The sequence below is a fragment of the Bombina bombina genome, chromosome 11 (genome assembly GCF_027579735.1).
Source record: "Bombina bombina isolate aBomBom1 chromosome 11, aBomBom1.pri, whole genome shotgun sequence".
Lineage (NCBI taxonomy): Eukaryota > Metazoa > Chordata > Amphibia > Anura > Bombinatoridae > Bombina > Bombina bombina.
In genome coordinates, this window is record NC_069509.1 from 86642391 (window position 1) to 86660669 (window position 18279).

At 39.1% G+C, this 18279-nt stretch overlaps 1 protein-coding gene across 1 annotated transcript in view; it reads right to left on the reverse strand.

Annotated features, from left to right (window-relative positions):
* The window catches only part of CLCN7 (chloride voltage-gated channel 7), a 373281-nt gene that overhangs the window by 181280 nt on the left and 173722 nt on the right, over positions 1-18279 (reverse strand). Inside the window, exons 12-13 of the mRNA XM_053694644.1 lie at positions 11873-11989; positions 3404-3458 (exon numbers count right to left, since the gene is read on the reverse strand). Coding sequence (XP_053550619.1) covers positions 3404-3458; positions 11873-11989 — 172 coding nt within the window. The remainder of the gene's footprint in view (positions 1-3403; positions 3459-11872; positions 11990-18279) is intronic.

Below are 18279 nucleotides of genomic sequence, written 5' to 3' on the forward strand. Positions count from 1 at the left end.
AGAGAAGTTTAACATTGATATCAGCTTGTCAAAACCTTCAGTCACAATCATTCCCTTTGGTAGCCTTATGCATGGAAATGTTAGGTCTTAGGACTGCCGCATCAGATGCGATCTCCTTTGCTCGTTTTCACATGCGACCTCTTCAGCTCTGTATGCTGAACCAATGGTGCAGGGATTACTCAAAGATATCTCAATTAATATCTTTAAACCGATTTTACGACACTCTCTGACATGGTGGACAGATCACCATCGTTTAGTTCAGGGGGCTTCTTTGTTCTTCCGACCTGGACTATAATCTCAACAGAGGCAAGTCTTACAGGTTGGGGAGCTGTGTGGGGGTATCTGACGGCACAAGGGGTTTGGGAATCTCAGGAGGTGAGATTTCCGATCAATATTTTGGAACTCCGTGCAATTTTCAGAGCTCTTCAGTCTTGGCCTCTTCTGAAGAGAGAGTTGTTCATTTGTTTTCAGATAGACAGTGTCACAACTGTGGCATACATCAATCATCAAGGAGGGACTCACAGTCCTCTGGCTATGAAAGAAGTATCTTGAATTTTGGTTTGGGCGGAATCCAGCTCCTGTCTAATCTCTGCGGTTCATATCCCAGGTATGGACAATTGGAAAGCGGATTATCTCAGTCGCCAAACGTTGCACTTGGGCGAATGGTCTCTTCACCCAGAGTTATTTCCTCAGATTGTTCAAATGTGGGAACTCCCAGAAATAGATCTGATGGCTTCTCATCTAAACAAGAAACTTCCCTGGTATCTGTCCGGATCCCGGGATCCTCGGGCGGAGGCAGTGGATGCATTTTTTCACTTCCTTGGAAGTATCATCCTGCCTATATCTTTCCGCCTCTAGTTGTTCTTCCAAGAGTAATCTCCAAGACTCTGAAGGAATGCTCGTTTGTTCTGCTGGTAGCTCCGGCATGGCCTCACAGGTTTTGGTATGCGGATCTGGTCCGGATGGCCTCTTGCCAACCGTGGACTCTTCCGTTAAGACCAGACCTTCTGTCGCAAGGTCCTTTTTTCCATCAGGAGCTGAAATCCTTAAATTTAAAGGTATGGAGATTGAACGCTTGAGTCTGGGTCAAAGAGGTTTCTCTGACTCTGTGATTAATACTATGTTACAGGCGCGTAAATCTGTATCTAGAGAGATATATTATAGAGTCTGGAAGACTTATATTTCTTGGTGTCTTTCTCATCATTTTTTGGCATTCTTTTAGAATACCGAGAATTTTTCAGTTTCTTCAGGATGGTTTAGATAAGGGTTTGTCCGCAAGTTCCTTGAAAGGTCAAATCTCTGCTCTTTCTGTTCTTTTTCATAGAAAGATTGCTATTCTTCCTGATATTCATTGTTTTGTACAAGCTTTGGTTCGTATAAAACCTGTCATTAAGTCAATTTCTCCTCTTTGGAGTTTGAATTTGGTTCTGGGGGCTCTTCAAGTTCCTCTGTTTGAACCTATGCATTCATTGGACATTAAATTACTTTCTTGGAAAGTTTTGTTCCTTTTGGCAATCTCTTCTGCCAGAAGAGTTTCTGAATTATCTGCTCTTTCTTGTGAGTCTCCTTTTCTGATTTTTCATCAGGATAAGGCGGTGTTGCGAACTTCATTTGATTTTTTACCTAAAGTTGTGAATTCCAACAACATTAGTAGAGAATTTGTGGTTCCTTCATTATGTCCTAATCCTAAGAATTCTAGGGAGAAATTGTTGCATTCTTTGGATGTTGTTAGAGCTTTGAAATATTATGTTGAAGCTACTAAGTCTTTCCGTAAGACTTCTAGTTTATTTGTTATCTTTTCCGGTTCTAGAAAAGGCCAGAAAGCTTCTGCCATTTCTTTGGCATCTTGGTTGAAATCTTTATTTCATCATGCTTATGTCGAGTCGGGTAAAACTCCGCCTCTAAGGATTACAGTTAATTCTACTAGTTCAGTTTCTACTTCCTGGGCGTTTAGGAATGAAGCTTCGATTGATCAGATTTGCAAAGCAGCAACTTGGTCCTCTTTGCATACTTTTTCTAAATTCTACCATTTTGATGTGTTTTCTTCTTCTGAAGCAGTTTTTGGTAGAAAAGTACTTCTGGCAGTGGTTTCAGTTTGAATCTTCTGCTTATGTTTTTCATTAAACTTTATTTTGGGTGTGGATTATTTTCAGCAGGAATTGGCTGTCTTTATTTTATCCCTCCCTCTCTAGTGACTCTTGTGTGGAAAGATCCACATCTTGGGTAGTAATTATCCCATATGTCACTAGCTCATGGACTCTTGCTAATTACATGAAAGAAAACATAATTTATGTAAGAACTTACCTGATAAATTCATTTCTTTCATATTAGCAAGAGTCCATGAGGCCCGCCCTTTTTTGTGGTGGTTATGATTTTTTTTGTATAAAGCACAATTATTCAATTCCTTATTTTATATGCTTTCGCACTTTTTTCTTATCACCCCACTTCTTGGCTATTCGTTAAACTGAATTGTGGGTGTGGTGAGGGGTGTATTTATAGGCATTTTAAGGTTTGGGAAACTTTGCCCCTCCTGGTAGGAATGTATATCCCATACGTCACTAGCTCATGGACTCTTGCTAATATGAAAGAAATGAATTTATCAGGTAAGTTCTTACATAAATTATGTTTTTTACTTCTGAAGCAAAAGAACCTTTGCCCACAAAGCTATACTAAAGGGACACTGAACCCAAATTTTTTCTTTCATGATTCAGCATGCTATTTTAAGCAACTTTTTAATTTACTCCTATTATCAAATTTTTCTTTGTTTTGCTATCTTTATTTGAAAAAGAAGGCATCTAAGCTTTTTTCTTGGTTCAGTACTTTGGACAGCACTTTTTTTATTGGTGGATGAATTTATCCACCAATCAGCAAGGACAGCCCAGGTTGTTCACCAAAAATGGGCCGGCATCTAAACGTACATTCTTGCATTTCAAATAAAGATACCAAGAGAATAAAGAAAATTTGATAATAGGAGTAAATTAGAAAGTTGCTTAAAATTTCATGCTCTATCCAAATCACAAAAGAAAAAATTTGGTTTCAGTGTCTCTTTAATAAGACAAAACAATTCTCAGTGTAGATCATTTTTAAAGGTTCTGAATGTATCACCTAGTTCATGCTCATCTGTTCTGAGGCATAGTTCAGTCTCATTGAGCTTCTAAGATTAGCAACGAAATAACTTGTGTTAAAGCCATATTTCTTCTCATAGAAACATGCAAAGTCATGAATAGCATGTATTCATTTCCTAATTCAAATGCATAAAAGCCTACTTAGTGATTTAGGCTAAATTACAGACAAAATTTTAAATATATAAATGTATTTAAATACCTAAAACCTAAAAGAATATATAACCACATATACACAGTCTGTATTACTGATTTTTTTAAAAGCACAATATTTCGCTTACCTACTGCCCCCATGCCTATAAAGATTGGAATCTCAAAAATGTTGTAACTATTTTCCTATAAATAAAAACAAGAATGCATCATTTGTGAAAAATTGCTTCATACATTAGCTTTACGAATAGCCTGGCTAGTAACTATTTGTAAAATAGAAGAAGCAAGAATCTAATTGTTCCCTTCATCAACTCTGTATGTAAAGGGATAGTCTAGTAAAAATTAAGCTTTCGAGATTCAGATAGAGCATTTCAATTTAAACAACTTTCTAATTTACTCCTATTATAATTTTTTCTTCATTCTTTTGCTAGCTTTATTTAAAAAAGCAGGTATATAAACATAGGAGCCGGCCCATTTTTAGTTCAGCACCTGGGTAGCGCTTTCTGATTGGTGTTTAAATGTAGTCACCAATCAGCAAGCGGTACCCAGGTGCTGAACCAAAAATGGGCCAGCTCCTAAACTTACGGTCAAATAAAGATAGCAAGAAAATGAAGGAAATTGATAATAGGAATAAATTAGAACGTTGCTTACAATGTCATGCTATATCTAAATCATGAAAGTTTAATTTTGACTAGACTATTCCTTTAAAATTGGAAAATTAGATAATTTTTTTCTTTCATTCGTTCATAATTCAGATAGACCACAAAATAAAGAAAACTTTTCAATTTACTTATAGTATCAAAATGTACAGTCTTATTTATATACAACGTCAAAGAAATAAAGTTCCAAACAACCCCTATGTGGCTTAAAAAGTGAAGAAACCAATATGGGTATATAAAAAGTAAACACTTTATTGGTATCCAGTAAAAACGGCAGACTCCATAGGGTCAAAAAAACATAATTTATGTAAGAACTTACCTGATAAATTCATTTCTTTCATATTAACAAGAGTCCATGAGCTAGTGACGTATGGGATATACATTCCTACCAGGAGGGGCAAAGTTTCCCAAACCTTAAAATGCCTATAAATACACCCCTCACCACACCCACAAATCAGTTTAACGAATAGCCAAGAAGTGGGGTGATAAGAAAAAGTGCGAAGCATATAAAATAAGGAATTGGAATAATTGTGCTTTATACAAAAAAATCATAACCACCACAAAAAAGGGGTGGGCCTCATGGACTCTTGTTAATATGAAAGAAATGAATTTATCAGGTAAGTTCTTACATAAATTATGTTTTCTTTCATGTAATTAACAAGAGTCCATGAGCTAGTGACGTATGGGATAATGACTACCCAAGATGTGGATCTTTCCACACAAGAGTCACTAGAGAGGGAGGGATAAAATAAAGACAGCCAATTCCTGCTGAAAATAATCCACACCCAAAATAAAGTTTAACAAAAAACATAAGCAGAAGATTCAAACTGAAACCGCTGCCTGAAGAACTTTTCTACCAAAAACTGCTTCAGAAGAAGAAAATACATCAAAATGGTAGAATTTAGTAAAAGTATGCAAAGAAGACCAAGTTGCTGCTTTGCAGATCTGGTCAACCGAAGCTTCATTCCTAAACGCCCAGGAAGTAGATACTGACCTAGTAGAATGAGCTGTAATTCTTTGAGGCGGAGTTTTACCCGACTCAACATAGGCAAGATGAATTAAAGATTTCAACCAAGATGCCAAAGAAATGGCAGAAGCTTTCTGGCCTTTCCTAGAACCGGAAAAGATAACAAATAGACTAGAAGTCTTACGGAAAGATTTCGTAGCTTCAACATAATATTTCAAAGCTCTAACAACATCCAAAGAATGCAATGATTTCTCCTTAGAATTCTTAGGATTAGGACATAATGAAGGAACCACAATTTCTCTACTAATGTTGTTAGAATTCACAACTTTAGGTAAAAATTCAAAAGAAGTTCGCAACACCGCCTTATCCTGATGAAAAATCAGAAAAGGAGACTCACACGAAAGAGCAGATAATTCAGAAACTCTTCTAGCAGAAGAGATGGCCAAAAGGAACAAAACTTTCCAAGAAAGTAATTTAATGTCCAATGAATGCATAGGTTCAAACGGAGGAGCTTGAAGAGCTCCCAGAACCAAATTCAAACTCCAAGGAGGAGAAATTGACTTAATGACAGGTTTTATACGAACCAAAGCTTGTACAAAACAATGAATATCAGGAAGAATAGCAATCTTTCTGTGAAAAAGAACAGAAAGAGCAGAGATTTGTCCTTTCAAAGAACTTGCGGACAAACCCTTATCCAAACCATCCTGAAGAAATTGTAAAATTCTCGGTATTCTAAAAGAATGCCAAGAAAAATGATGAGAAAGACACCAAGAAATATAAGTCTTCCAGACTCTATAATATATCTCTCGAGATACAGATTTACGAGCCTGTAACATAGTATTAATCACGGAGTCAGAGAAACCTCTATGACCAAGAATCAAGCGTTCAATCTCCATACCTTTAAATTTAAGGATTTCAGATCCGGATGGAAAAAAGGACCTTGTGACAGAAGGTCTGGTCTTAACGGAAGAGTCCATGGCTGGCAAGATGCCATCCGGACAAGATCCGCATACCAAAACCTGTGAGGCCATGCCGGAGCTATTAACAGAACAAACGAGCATTCCCTCAGAATCTTGGAGATTACTCTTGGAAGAAGAACTAGAGGCGGAAAGATATAGGCAGGATGATACTTCCAAGGAAGTGATAATGCATCCACTGCCTCCGCCTGAGGATCCCGGGATCTGGACAGATACCTGGGAAGTTTCTTGTTTAGATGAGAGGCCATCAGATCTATCTCTGGGAGCCCCCACAATTGAACAATCTGAAGAAATACCTCTGGGTGAAGAGACCATTCGCCCGGATGCAACGTTTGGCGACTGAGATAATCCGCTTCCCAATTGTCTACACCTGGGATATGAACCGCAGAGATTAGACAGGAGCTGGATTCCGCCCAAACCAAAATTCGAGATACTTCTTTCATAGCCAGAGGACTGTGAGTCCCTCCTTGATGATTGATGTATGCCACAGTTGTGACATTGTCTGTCTGAAAACAAATGAACGATTCTCTCTTCAGAAGAGGCCAAAACTGAAGAGCTCTGAAAATTGCACGGAGTTCCAAAATATTGATCGGTAATCTCACCTCCTGAGATTCCCAAACTCCTTGTGCCGTCAGAGATCCCCACACAGCTCCCCAACCTGTGAGACTTGCATCTGTTGAAATTACAGTCCAGGTCGGAAGAACAAAAGAAGCCCCCTGAATTAAACGATGGTGATCTGTCCACCACGTTAGAGAGTGTCGAACAATCGGTTTTAAAGATATTAATTGAGATATCTTCGTGTAATCCCTGCACCATTGGTTCAGCATACAGAGCTGAAGAGGTCGCATGTGAAAACGAGCAAAGGGGATCGCGTCCGATGCAGCAGTCATAAGACCTAGAATTTCCATGCATAAGGCTACCGAAGGGAATGATTGTGACTGAAGGTTTCGACAAGCTGTAATCAATTTTAGACGTCTCTTGTCTGTTAAAGACAGAGTCATGGACACTGAATCTATCTGGAAACCCAGAAAGGTTACCCTTGTTTGAGGAATCAAAGAACTTTTTGGTAAATTGATCCTCCAACCATGATCTTGAAGAAACAACACAAGTCGATTCGTATGAGACTCTGCTAAATGTAAAGACGGAGCAAGTACCAAGATATCGTCCAAATAAGGAAATACCACAATACCCTGTTCTCTGATTACAGACAGAAGGGCACCGAGAATCTTTGTGAAAATTCTTGGAGCTGTAGCAAGGCCAAACGGTAGAGCCACAAATTGGTAATGCTTGTCTAGAAAAGAGAATCTCAGGAACTGATAATGATCTGGATGAATCGGAATATGCAGATATGCATCCTGTAAATCTATTGTGGACATATAATTCCCTTGCTGAACAAAAGGCAATATAGTCCTTACAGTTACCATCTTGAACGTTGGTATCCTTACATAACGATTCAATAATTTTAGATCCAGAACTGGTCTGAAGGAATTCTCCTTCTTTGGTACAATGAAGAGATTTGAATAAAACCCCATCCCCTGTTCCGGAACTGGAACTGACATAATTACTCCAGCCAACTCTAGATCTGAAACACAATTCAGAAATGCTTGAGCTTTCACTGGATTTACTGGGACATGGGAAAGAAAAAATCTTTTTGCAGGAGGTCTCATCTTGAAACCAATTCTGTACCCTTCTGAAACAATGTTCTGAATCCAAAGATTGTGAACAGATTTGATCCAAATTTCTTTGAAAAAACGTAACCTGCCCCCTACCAGCTGAACTGGAATGAGGGCCGTACCTTCATGTGAACTTAGAAGCAGGCTTTGCCTTTCTAGCAGGCTTGGATTTATTCCAGACTGGAGATGGTTTCCAAACTGAAACTGCTCCTGAGGACGAAGGATCAGGCTTTTGTTCTTTGTTGAAACGAAAGGAACGAAAAAGATTGTTAGCCCTGTTTTTACCTTTAGACTTTTTATCCTGTGGTAAAAAAGTTCCTTTCCCACCAGTAACAGTTGAAATAATAGAATCCAACTGAGAACCAAATAATTTGTTTCCCTGGAAAGAAATGGAAAGTAGAGTTGATTTAGAAGCCATATCAGCATTCCAAGTCTTAAGCCATAAAGCTCTTCTGGCTAAGATAGCCAGAGACATAAATCTAACATCAACTCTAATAATATCAAAAATGGCATCACAGATGAAATTATTAGCATGCTGGAGAAGAATAATAATATCATGAGAATCACGATTTGTTACTTGTTGCGCTAGAGTTTCCAACCAAAAAGTTGAAGCTGCAGCAACATCAGCCAATGATATAGCAGGTCTAAGAAGATTACCTGAACATAGATAAGCTTTTCTTAGAAAAGATTCAATTTTTCTATCTAAAGGATCCTTAAACGAGGTACCATCTGACGTAGGAATGGTAGTACGTTTAGCAAGGGTAGAAATAGCCCCATCAACTTTAGGGATTTTGTCCCAAAATTCTAACCTGTCAGGCGGAACAGGATATAATTGCTTAAAACGTTTAGAAGGAGTAAATGAATTACCCAATTTATCCCATTCCTTAGCAATTACTGCAGAAATAGCATTAGGAACAGGAAAGACTTCTGGAATAACCGCAGGAGCTTTAAAAACCTTATCCAAACGTATAGAATTAGTATCAAGAGGACTAGAATCCTCTATTTCTAAAGCAATTAGTACTTCTTTAAGTAAAGAGCGAATAAATTCCATCTTAAATAAATATGAAGATTTATCAGCATCAATCTCTGAGACAGAATCCTCTGAACCAGAAGAGTCCAAAGAATCAGAATGATGGTGTTCATTTAAAAATTCATCTGTAGAGAGAGAAGATTTAAAAGACTTTTTACGTTTACTAGAAGGAGAAATAACAGACAAAGCCTTCTTTATGGATTCAGAAACAAAATCTCTTATGTTATCAGGAACATTCTGCACCTTAGATGTTGAGGGAACTGCAACAGGCAATGGTACATCACTAAAGGAAATATTATCTGCTTTAACAAGTTTGTCATGACAATTATTACAAACAACAGCTGGAGGAATAGCTACCAAAAGTTTACAGCAGATACACTTAGCTTTGGTAGATCCAGCAGGCAGTGGTTTTCCTGTAGTATCTTCTGGCTCAGATGCAACGTGAGACATCTTGCAATATGTAAGAGAAAAAACAACATATAAAGCAAAATAGATCAAATTCCTTATAAGACAGATTCAGGAATGGGAAAAAAATGCCAAACATCAAGCTTCTAGCAACCAGAAGCAAATGAAAATGAGACTGAAATAATGTGGAGACAAAAGCGACGCCCATATTTTTTGGCGCCAAATAAGACGCCCACATTATTTGGCGCCTAAATGCTTTTGGCGCCAAAAATGACGCCATATCCGGAACGCCGACATTTTTGGCGCAAAATAACGTCAAAAAATGACGCAACTTCCGGCGACACGTATGACGCCGGAAACGGAAAAGAATTTTTGCGCCAAAAAAATCCGCGCCAAAAATGACGCAATAAAATGAAGCATTTTCAGCCCCCGCGAGCCTAACAGCCCACAGGGAAAAAAGTCAAATTTTTGAGGTAAGACAAAATATGATAATTTAAAGCATAATCCCAAATATGAAACTGACTGTCTGGAAATAAGGAAAGTTGAACATTCTGAGTCAAGGCAAATAAATGTTTGAATACATATATTTAGAACTTTATAAATAAAGTGCCCAACCATAGCTTAGAGTGTCACAGAAAATAAGACTTACTTACCCCAGGACACTCATCTACATGTTTGTAGAAAGCCAAACCAGTACTGAAACGAGAATCAGTAGAGGAAATGGTAAATATAAGAGTATATCGTTGATCTGAAAAGGGAGGTAAGAGATGAATCTCTACGACCGATAACAGAGAACCTTATGAAATAGACCCCGTAGAAGGAGATCACTGCATTCAATAGGCAATACTCTCCTCACATCCCTCTGACATTCACTGCACGCTGAGAGGAAAACCGGGCTCCAACTTGCTGCGGAGCGCATATCAACGTAGAATCTAGCACAAACTTACTTCACCACCTCCCTTGGAGGCAAAGTTTGTAAAACTGATTTGTGGGTGTGGTGAGGGGTGTATTTATAGGCATTTTAAGGTTTGGGAAACTTTGCCCCTCCTGGTAGGAATGTATATCCCATACGTCACTAGCTCATGGACTCTTGTTAATTACATGAAAGAAATAGTGAAAGAAGGTTTGACTGGTTTTGGTCTCTCAGACCGTAGTCATAAACTTATTTATATACACACATTCACAGCAGAATTAAATTCAAAATTCTCACCCTGACCTACAAAGTCCTCACCAACGCAGCCCCCCCCCCCCACCTGTCCTCACTCATCAACAAATATACTCCAGCCCACCCCCTAAGATCCAACAATGACCTGCTCCTTGCATCTTCTACCATCACCTCTTCCCATGCTAGACTACAGGACTTCTCTAGTACAGCACCAACCATCTGGGACGCACTTCCTCAAGCTGTCAGACGTTCCCCTAACCTCTCCTCCTTTAAATGCTCTCTAAAGACCTTTTTGTTTGCCTAATAGCTGCCCTCATCTAACTCCACACTAACATCATTTCCACCTTTGCAGTCCCCACCTCCTGTTTCTCGCCCTCCTAGCCATGTAGATTGTAAGTTCCCACGGAACAGGACCCTCAATTCCCCCTGTATTTGTTTGTTAAACTTTGTCTGGTGTCTTTTATATTGTATTGTACTGTAGTTTTATCTTTGTACCCATGGACAGCGCTGCAGAATCTGTTGGCGCTTTATAAATAAAGAAAAATAATAATACACACAGTTCTCCTAATGAGTCTGTGCAAGAGTTCACAGTGTATACATCTATGAGTCTATGATTGGATGATAGCTGTCACATGATATAGGGACAGCTACAGTGACCGGCATTTTTTTTTTCTATGCATTTGTTAATTGTGGTTTAATTGTCCTTTACGTATATAACTATAGGGATTTGTTTCATATTGTTGCAACATCATCATCTTTATGAACTTAGTACCAAAACACAACCATTGGAAGGTATGGATGGTACAGGGGAAAAAATAGCATAAGCCTGAGAAACAGTCTAAACCCTTTGAGTGCTAATATTTTCTAAGGTTTTTTTAATTTATTTAATTTTTGAAAAAACATTTTTTTACTTTTTATTGTAGCTGCTTAGATGCCTGAGATACAGACTTCTAAGCAGCATGCCCCCTCCTCCTCTACTTAACATTGTTAAGTATAAATAAAGTTGCACGGTGACGTCATCACGTTATTGCGCGTGACATCACCGTGCATGACGTGAAGCCCCGGCGATGCCTGTCACTCTACAGGCACGATCGCCGGGGTAGGAGCGAGTGGGAGCCCCCAGATCTCCCTCAAGGTGGGAGAGTGCTAGAGACGGCTCTGAGCCGTCATTAGCACCAGAGTGAGAAACTCTGTGACAGCTCAGAGCCGTCATTAGCACTCAAAGGGTTTAAAGACAATTAAATACAATATAACTGAACAATCAGCAAACACATAATAACGTTAGAATTTAATACACTTAAAGGGATAGAAAGGTCAAGATGGAAATGTGCATGGATGCATTTAAATTTTAAATAGAAGCACATTTGCAATATACTTCCATTAGCAAAAATGCTTCTATTAAAAGCTATTACTGTTTTTCAGTGGCATATGTACATATACACATAGCTAGAAAAGCCTGGTTTGGCTCCTCCAAATAGGGCAAATGGTGGGTTTAGCTATCGAAAACTAATTGCAATAAAAAGGATGATAATTGTTTTTAAAAATGTTTAGACTTGACCGATATGTTATTTTTTAGTAACACAACCGAAATGTATTGTATTTACAAGATGTTTAATGTCCCTTTAAAGGAATAAGGAGCAGCCCCCAGTCACCTGCCTTTTCCTTCTCAGTATTCCTTAGAATATCCCTTTAAGATTTAGGCCCTTCAAAGAAAAGTCACTTACTTCTGTATCAAACCTTCCAAAGTTGATCAATCCTGGGTTGGATAGGTCTCCAGGCTTGTTGTGATAAATACTTAAGAAAAAGTTCAGCGTAAAGGTTGATATCATGGAGGCAAAGAACTGTTAGGGAACAAAAGAAACAAGATAATGATGATATTTATTTTCCAGTCTCTTTGTATTTTAAACACCAAAATATTAATAAATATTGAGAACCTAAGCTTCATGTCAGCTTGAATTACAGAGAAACACCTTGCGGAACTATTTGGTGAGACAACAAAAAAAATATATTACATTTTTTTTTGTCTGTTTGATGACTATGGGAATAGGCTAGGCACCCGCACAAGAGTTCCATGTTGGATGTCACATGTCATTACTTTAAATCATGGCTCTACAAATTTGTTAAACTTTAAATTAAAAATAAATAAAATAAAAATTGTGTTAGAATATATATATACACACAGTATATATACTGTACATGGTTCAAAATGTCAAGCCCTAAGCTGCAAGCCGGCCCAAATGTTATTTGCCACTTTTGATCCCGCCCACACCACACCCACTAACCCCACCTTTGCATATATTCAGCCAATGTGAAACACCTTATTGTTCAGTAATTTGTTAATGTTTTTGTTTTATACCATAAATTAATTAATGCTACATACTGTAATAAATTAACAAACATACGTGCATAGCAGTTAGCAACATTAACTAGGGTTCTGGGGAAGACAGCTGCTGGACAGAGAAACAAAGTTGTTGAACGGAGAGAAAGCAGAGAGTTTTGACATTAAAGGGACATTAAACCCATATTTTTTTCTTTCATGATATAGAAAGAGCACGCAATTTTAAACAACTTTCTAATTTACTGCTATTATATAATATGCTTTATTCTCTTGATAACTTTTGCTGAAAAGCATATCTAGATAGACTCAGTAGCTACTGATTGGTGGCTGCACATAGATGCCTCGTGTGATTGGCTCACCTATGGGCACTGCTATTTCTTCAACAAAGGATATCTGAAAAATGACGCAAATTAGATAATAGACGTAAATTGGAAAGTTGTTTAAAATTGTATTCTTAAATTATGAAAGAACATGTTTGGGTTTAATGTCCCTTTAATGTTAGGTCATAGCAGACGTGGAAACACTGTTTTATAACTATCATATCTCATCAATCTTTCTCCACTCCCTCTGCTTTTCAATCTCTTTTTACAACCTCTCTTCTCTCTCAGGCCATATCTTCTCTTTACACTCTCTCTCTCTCTCTCTCTCTCTTCACGCTATCTTTTTCTCCACTTTAACTTTTCCTCTCTAATCTCTCTCTGCCCCTGTTTACACTCTCAGAAGTGACAGTCTAAACACTAATGGGGTCCCTAGAGCACTGGTTTTCAAGCCTGTCCTCAAGCCTCCCCAACAGGTCAGGTTGTCAGGATCACCTTGGATGAGAGCAGGTAAAATACCATGTTTACTAATCATCTGATTATTTCACCTGTGCTCCAGTTCAGATGTCCTCAAAATGTGTCCTGTTAGGGAGGTCTGAGGACAGGTTTGAAAACCAGTGCGCTAGAGCAGTGTTTCCTAACCGCGGTCCTCAAGTACCCCCAACAGTCCTGGTTTTCATTATAGCTGAACCAGAGCACAGGTGAAAGTATCAGCTGATGGATGAGAGCAGGTTGGTTACTAATCAGCTGATTATTTCACCTGTGCACTGGTTCAGCTATAATGAAAACCAGGCCTGTTGGGGGTACTTGAGGGCCACGGTTGGGAAACACTGCGCTAGAGGAATAACATATCCTTACCCTTTTATGGAAATATATCCCTTTAGATATATTTGTAGACATTCACTCACTAACTTTCTCTCGCCACTGGATAACTTCCACTTGCCAATGGCTAGTGGAAATGTACACACACAAACAGCTGTGTTTTCCTTGATTGCTCTTCATTTTTATGCTTTGATTATCCATCATGTTAAAAATTATTGGTTTATGAAGAATTTGTTACTGCCCTCAAGACCAGAGTTTGAATATGTAAATATTCAACATACGTTTTTCTTATATAGGTTCGTACACTATTGCATCCCTACAATTACAAATATCAGGGGCTAGCAGTGCACTGTTTGTGTTCTTTTGCTTACCCAGATGATGGTACTGCACTGTAGTTTTATTTTTTTATTTATTGACATATATATAATGAAGTTGCTATCTATAGAAACTGCCCACTCGAAGAACAGCAGCTTTAAGATCCCTACATGCAGTGATAAAAGCAGTGATGTTACATAGCAAGAGGAGATACAAAGACTGGCTGGTTAAAGGGACATTCCGGTCAAAATTTAAATACACATATATTACACACAACCTTAAAGAAAGACCTATTCTCCTTAAGAGTTTTAATAGTTTATATACCCCTCTGCCCTATCAACCTCCCATTTAAACCTCCTACTTACCCACATAATTGGGCATGGTCCTATATATGCGTATGCCCTCTAATTAGGAATAATATGGGTAAATACTCCATCCTGCCTCTAATTTGGAGTAAAATATTATTAGATTATCGGAGCCCGACCCCCCTTCCTTACTTTCTTACAGAGCAGCTTTTGCCTGCTGACACTCCCCCCCCCCTTTTTTTTCATTTCTAGGTCCAAAAGTGACCATTCCATAAGCCAATCCTCTCTTTTCAGTTTTTTCTACTTTTCATAGGTCCAAAAGTGACCTCTAATATCATAAGAGGAATCAAAAGTGGAAATAATATAAAATAGAGGTTCTTCAAAATGAATCGCAACACTGTACTTTTGTTCAAAAAGCTATTTGTAAATATTATCTGCTTCCGTTATTTTTGTGTAATGAGACTGCATTCATTCTGTATTCTGCATACAACCTCAATAAAAAAAATACTTTAAAAAAATTTTTTTTTTAAATACACAGATTAATTTCATGAAAGAAAATTAACATATTTGCAATACATTTATTGACAAAAATACTTCTAGGTAAACGTCATCACTGTGTTAGTGTTAGCATTTTTCTCTGCATGTGCTTGTGAAGAATTGCATTTTAAATACTGCAGCTGCTCAGAGTGCTAGTGGGAGCGTGTATTATGTTAGCGGCTAACAAATCAAGTCATTACCAGATGGTACAAGTACCATTTTCTCTTTGAGCAAGTGCTGTGTTTAAAATGCTAGTGCACGGTGCATACTTAAAGGGCCATTATACACTCATTTTTTCTTTGCATAAATGTTTTGTAGATGATCTATTTATAAAGCCCATAAAGTTTTTTTTGTTTTTTTTAAATGTATAATTTTGCTTATTTTTAGATAACATTGCTCTGATTTTCAGACTCCTAACCAAGCCCCAAAGTTTTATGTGAATACCGTCAGCTACCTTCTCCAGCTTGCTTTTCATATGCAAAAGAAGGGGGAGGGGGGAGTGTCTTATTTCCCACTTGCAGGGGGCTTTCCAGCTGCCTTTTCAACAGAGCTAAACTGAGAGCTTCTAAGTAAGTTTTTAAACCGTTTTATACTGGATTTTTATATCAGTATCTGTGCATCTTATTCTTTATAGTAGTGTCTATTACATGCAGTTATATGAAAATGAGTGTATACTGTCCCTTTAAATACACTTAAATACACACTGCCATATACTCATATATTATATAGTAATTGCTTAATTAAGTTCAGTATGTTGATTTGTTTTAATAATTCATGTGGTGAATGAAAAGGGGGGATTTTATGGTACGCCTTTTTGGAAGAGTATTATTCAATATCTGATAAGATAAATTAAAAGGGACATGAAATCCAAAATGGATTTTTTATTGTGATTCAGAGCGAGCATACAAATTTAAAAACGTTTCCAGTTTTCGTCTATCATCAAATTGGCTATGATCTCATGGTATTCTTTAGTGAAGAAATACCTAGGTAGGTAGCGTTCACATGTCTGGAGCACTACACAGCAGGAAATAGTGCTGCCATCTGGTGCTCTTGCTAATGTATAATATTCTTGAAAATCTGCTATCATATAGTGCTGCAGACACATGCACGCTCCTGAGCTTACATCTGTTTTACATCTGTTTTTCAACAAAGGATATCAAGAGAATGAAGTTTGTTTTAGTAGAAGTAAATTGGAAAGTTGTTTAAAATGACATGATCTATCTGAATCATGAAAAAACAAAAACAAATTATGCTTACCTGATAATTCCATTTCCAGCATGGGGAGGAGAGTCCACGGCTTCATTCATTACTGTTGGAAATTAAGAACCTGGCCACCAGGAGGAGGCAAAGACACCCCAGCCAAAGGCTTAAATACTCCTCCCACTTCCCTCATCCCCCAGTCATTCTGCCGAGCGAACAAGAAACAGTAGGAGAAATATCAGGGTATAAAAGGTTAGAAGATTAATTAAATTTAGGTCCGCCCATCGGATATACGGGCGGGAACCGTGAACTCTCCTCCCCATGATGTAAACAAAATTATCAGGTAAGCATAATTTATGTTTTCCATCTAAAGGGGAGGAGAGTCCATGGCTTAATTCATTACTGTTGGGAAACATATACCCAAGCTCTAGAAGACACTGAATGAAACCAGGAATGTAAAAGGCGGACCCTAATCTGAGGGCATCACAGCCTGCAAAACCTTTCTCCCAAAAACAGCTTCCACAGAAGCAAAAACGTCAAATTTGTAAAACTTTGTAAAAGTGTGTAAGGAGGACCAGGTAGCCATCTTACAGATTTGCTTCATAGAGGCCTCATTCTTGAAGGACCACGACGAAGCCATAGCTCTAGTTGAATGAGCCGTGATCCTCTAAGGAGGTTTATGTCCCGCTGTCTCATAGGCCAAGCAAATCAAGCTCCTCAACCAAAAGGACAAAGAAGTAGAAGAGGCTTTCTGCCCCTTGCGCTTCCCTTAATACACCACAAAAAGAGATGTAGACTGTCTGAAATCCTCTCTAGTCTGAAGATAGAACTTTAAGGCACGAACCACATCCAGGTTATGAAGTAACCTCTCCTTAGAAGAAGGGTTAGGACACAAAGAAGGAACCACTATTTCCTGATTGATGTTAAGGTTAGACACCCCCTTGGGAAACCCCAAACTAGTGCGAAGCACAACCTTATCCGCATGAAAAACCAGATAAGGATGCTCACATTGCAAGGCAGCCAGTTCAGATACTCTGCATGCCGATGCAATGGCCAACAGGAAGAGAACCTTCCAGGACAGAATCTTAATGTCGATAGGCTCAAACGGAACCTACTGCAATACATTAAGGACCAAGTTTAAGCTCCATGGGGGAGCAGACTGTCTAAAGACAGACCTGATTCTAGACAGAGCCTGAACGAAAGATTGGATGTCAGGGAGCTCAGCGAGTCTCCTATGCAACAAGACTGATAATGCCGAAATCTGTCCTTTTAAGGAACTGGGGGCAAGACCATTCTCCAAACCGTATTGGAGAAAGGACAGAAACCTTCTGTGCCAAGGATATCCCTGCTTCTCACACCAGGACAAGTAAGTCCGCCACACCTTATGGTAGATACGACGAGTGACTGGCTTCCTTGCCTGAATTAGAGTATCAATCACACTGTCAGAAAAGCCCCTCTTGGCCAAGACGAGGAGTTCAATCTCCACGCAGTCAGCCTCAGAGAATCGAGATTTCGATGTTGAAAAGGATCCTGTTCCAGCAGATCCCTGCGACAGGGTAACCTCCACGGTGGAGAGGATAACATCCCCACCAGATCCGCAAACCACGTCCTCCACGGCCATGATGGAGCAATCAGAATGGCCAAAGCTCGCTCTTGTTTGATGCGTGCCACTACACGAGGTAGAAGAGGTAATGGGGGAAAAATGTAAGCTAGGCTGAACCCCCAAGGCCCCGCTAAGGCATCTATCAGCTCTGCCTTGGGATCCCTGGACCTCGACCCATATCAGGGTAGCTTGCAATTGAGTCTGGATGGTATGAGATCTATCTCCGGCGTTCCCCACCTGAGACAAATCTCTGCAAACACTTCGGGGTGAAGAGACCATTACCACGGATGGAAGGATTGCCTGCTGAAAAGTCTGCTTCCCAGTTATCCACATCTGGAATGTGAATCAATGAGAGCGAGCAGCTGTGGGACTCCGCCCACTCCAAGATCCAAGACACCTCCCTCATGGCTAGGGAGCTCCTCGTACCCCCCTGATGGTTGATGTAAGCCACTGAGGTAATGTTCTCGGTCTGGAATCTGATGAAGCTGAACGACCCCAGAGGAGGCCATGCCTTCAGAGCATTGTAGATTGCTCGGAGTTCCAGAATATTTATTGGAAGGAGAGACTCCTCCCGGGTCCATTTTCCTTGTGCCATCCTGGCACCCCAAACAGCTCCCCATCCTGCCAGACTCGCGTCCGTGGTCACAACCTCCCAGGACGGTCTCAAGAAGGATGTCTCCATGGACAGTTGCTC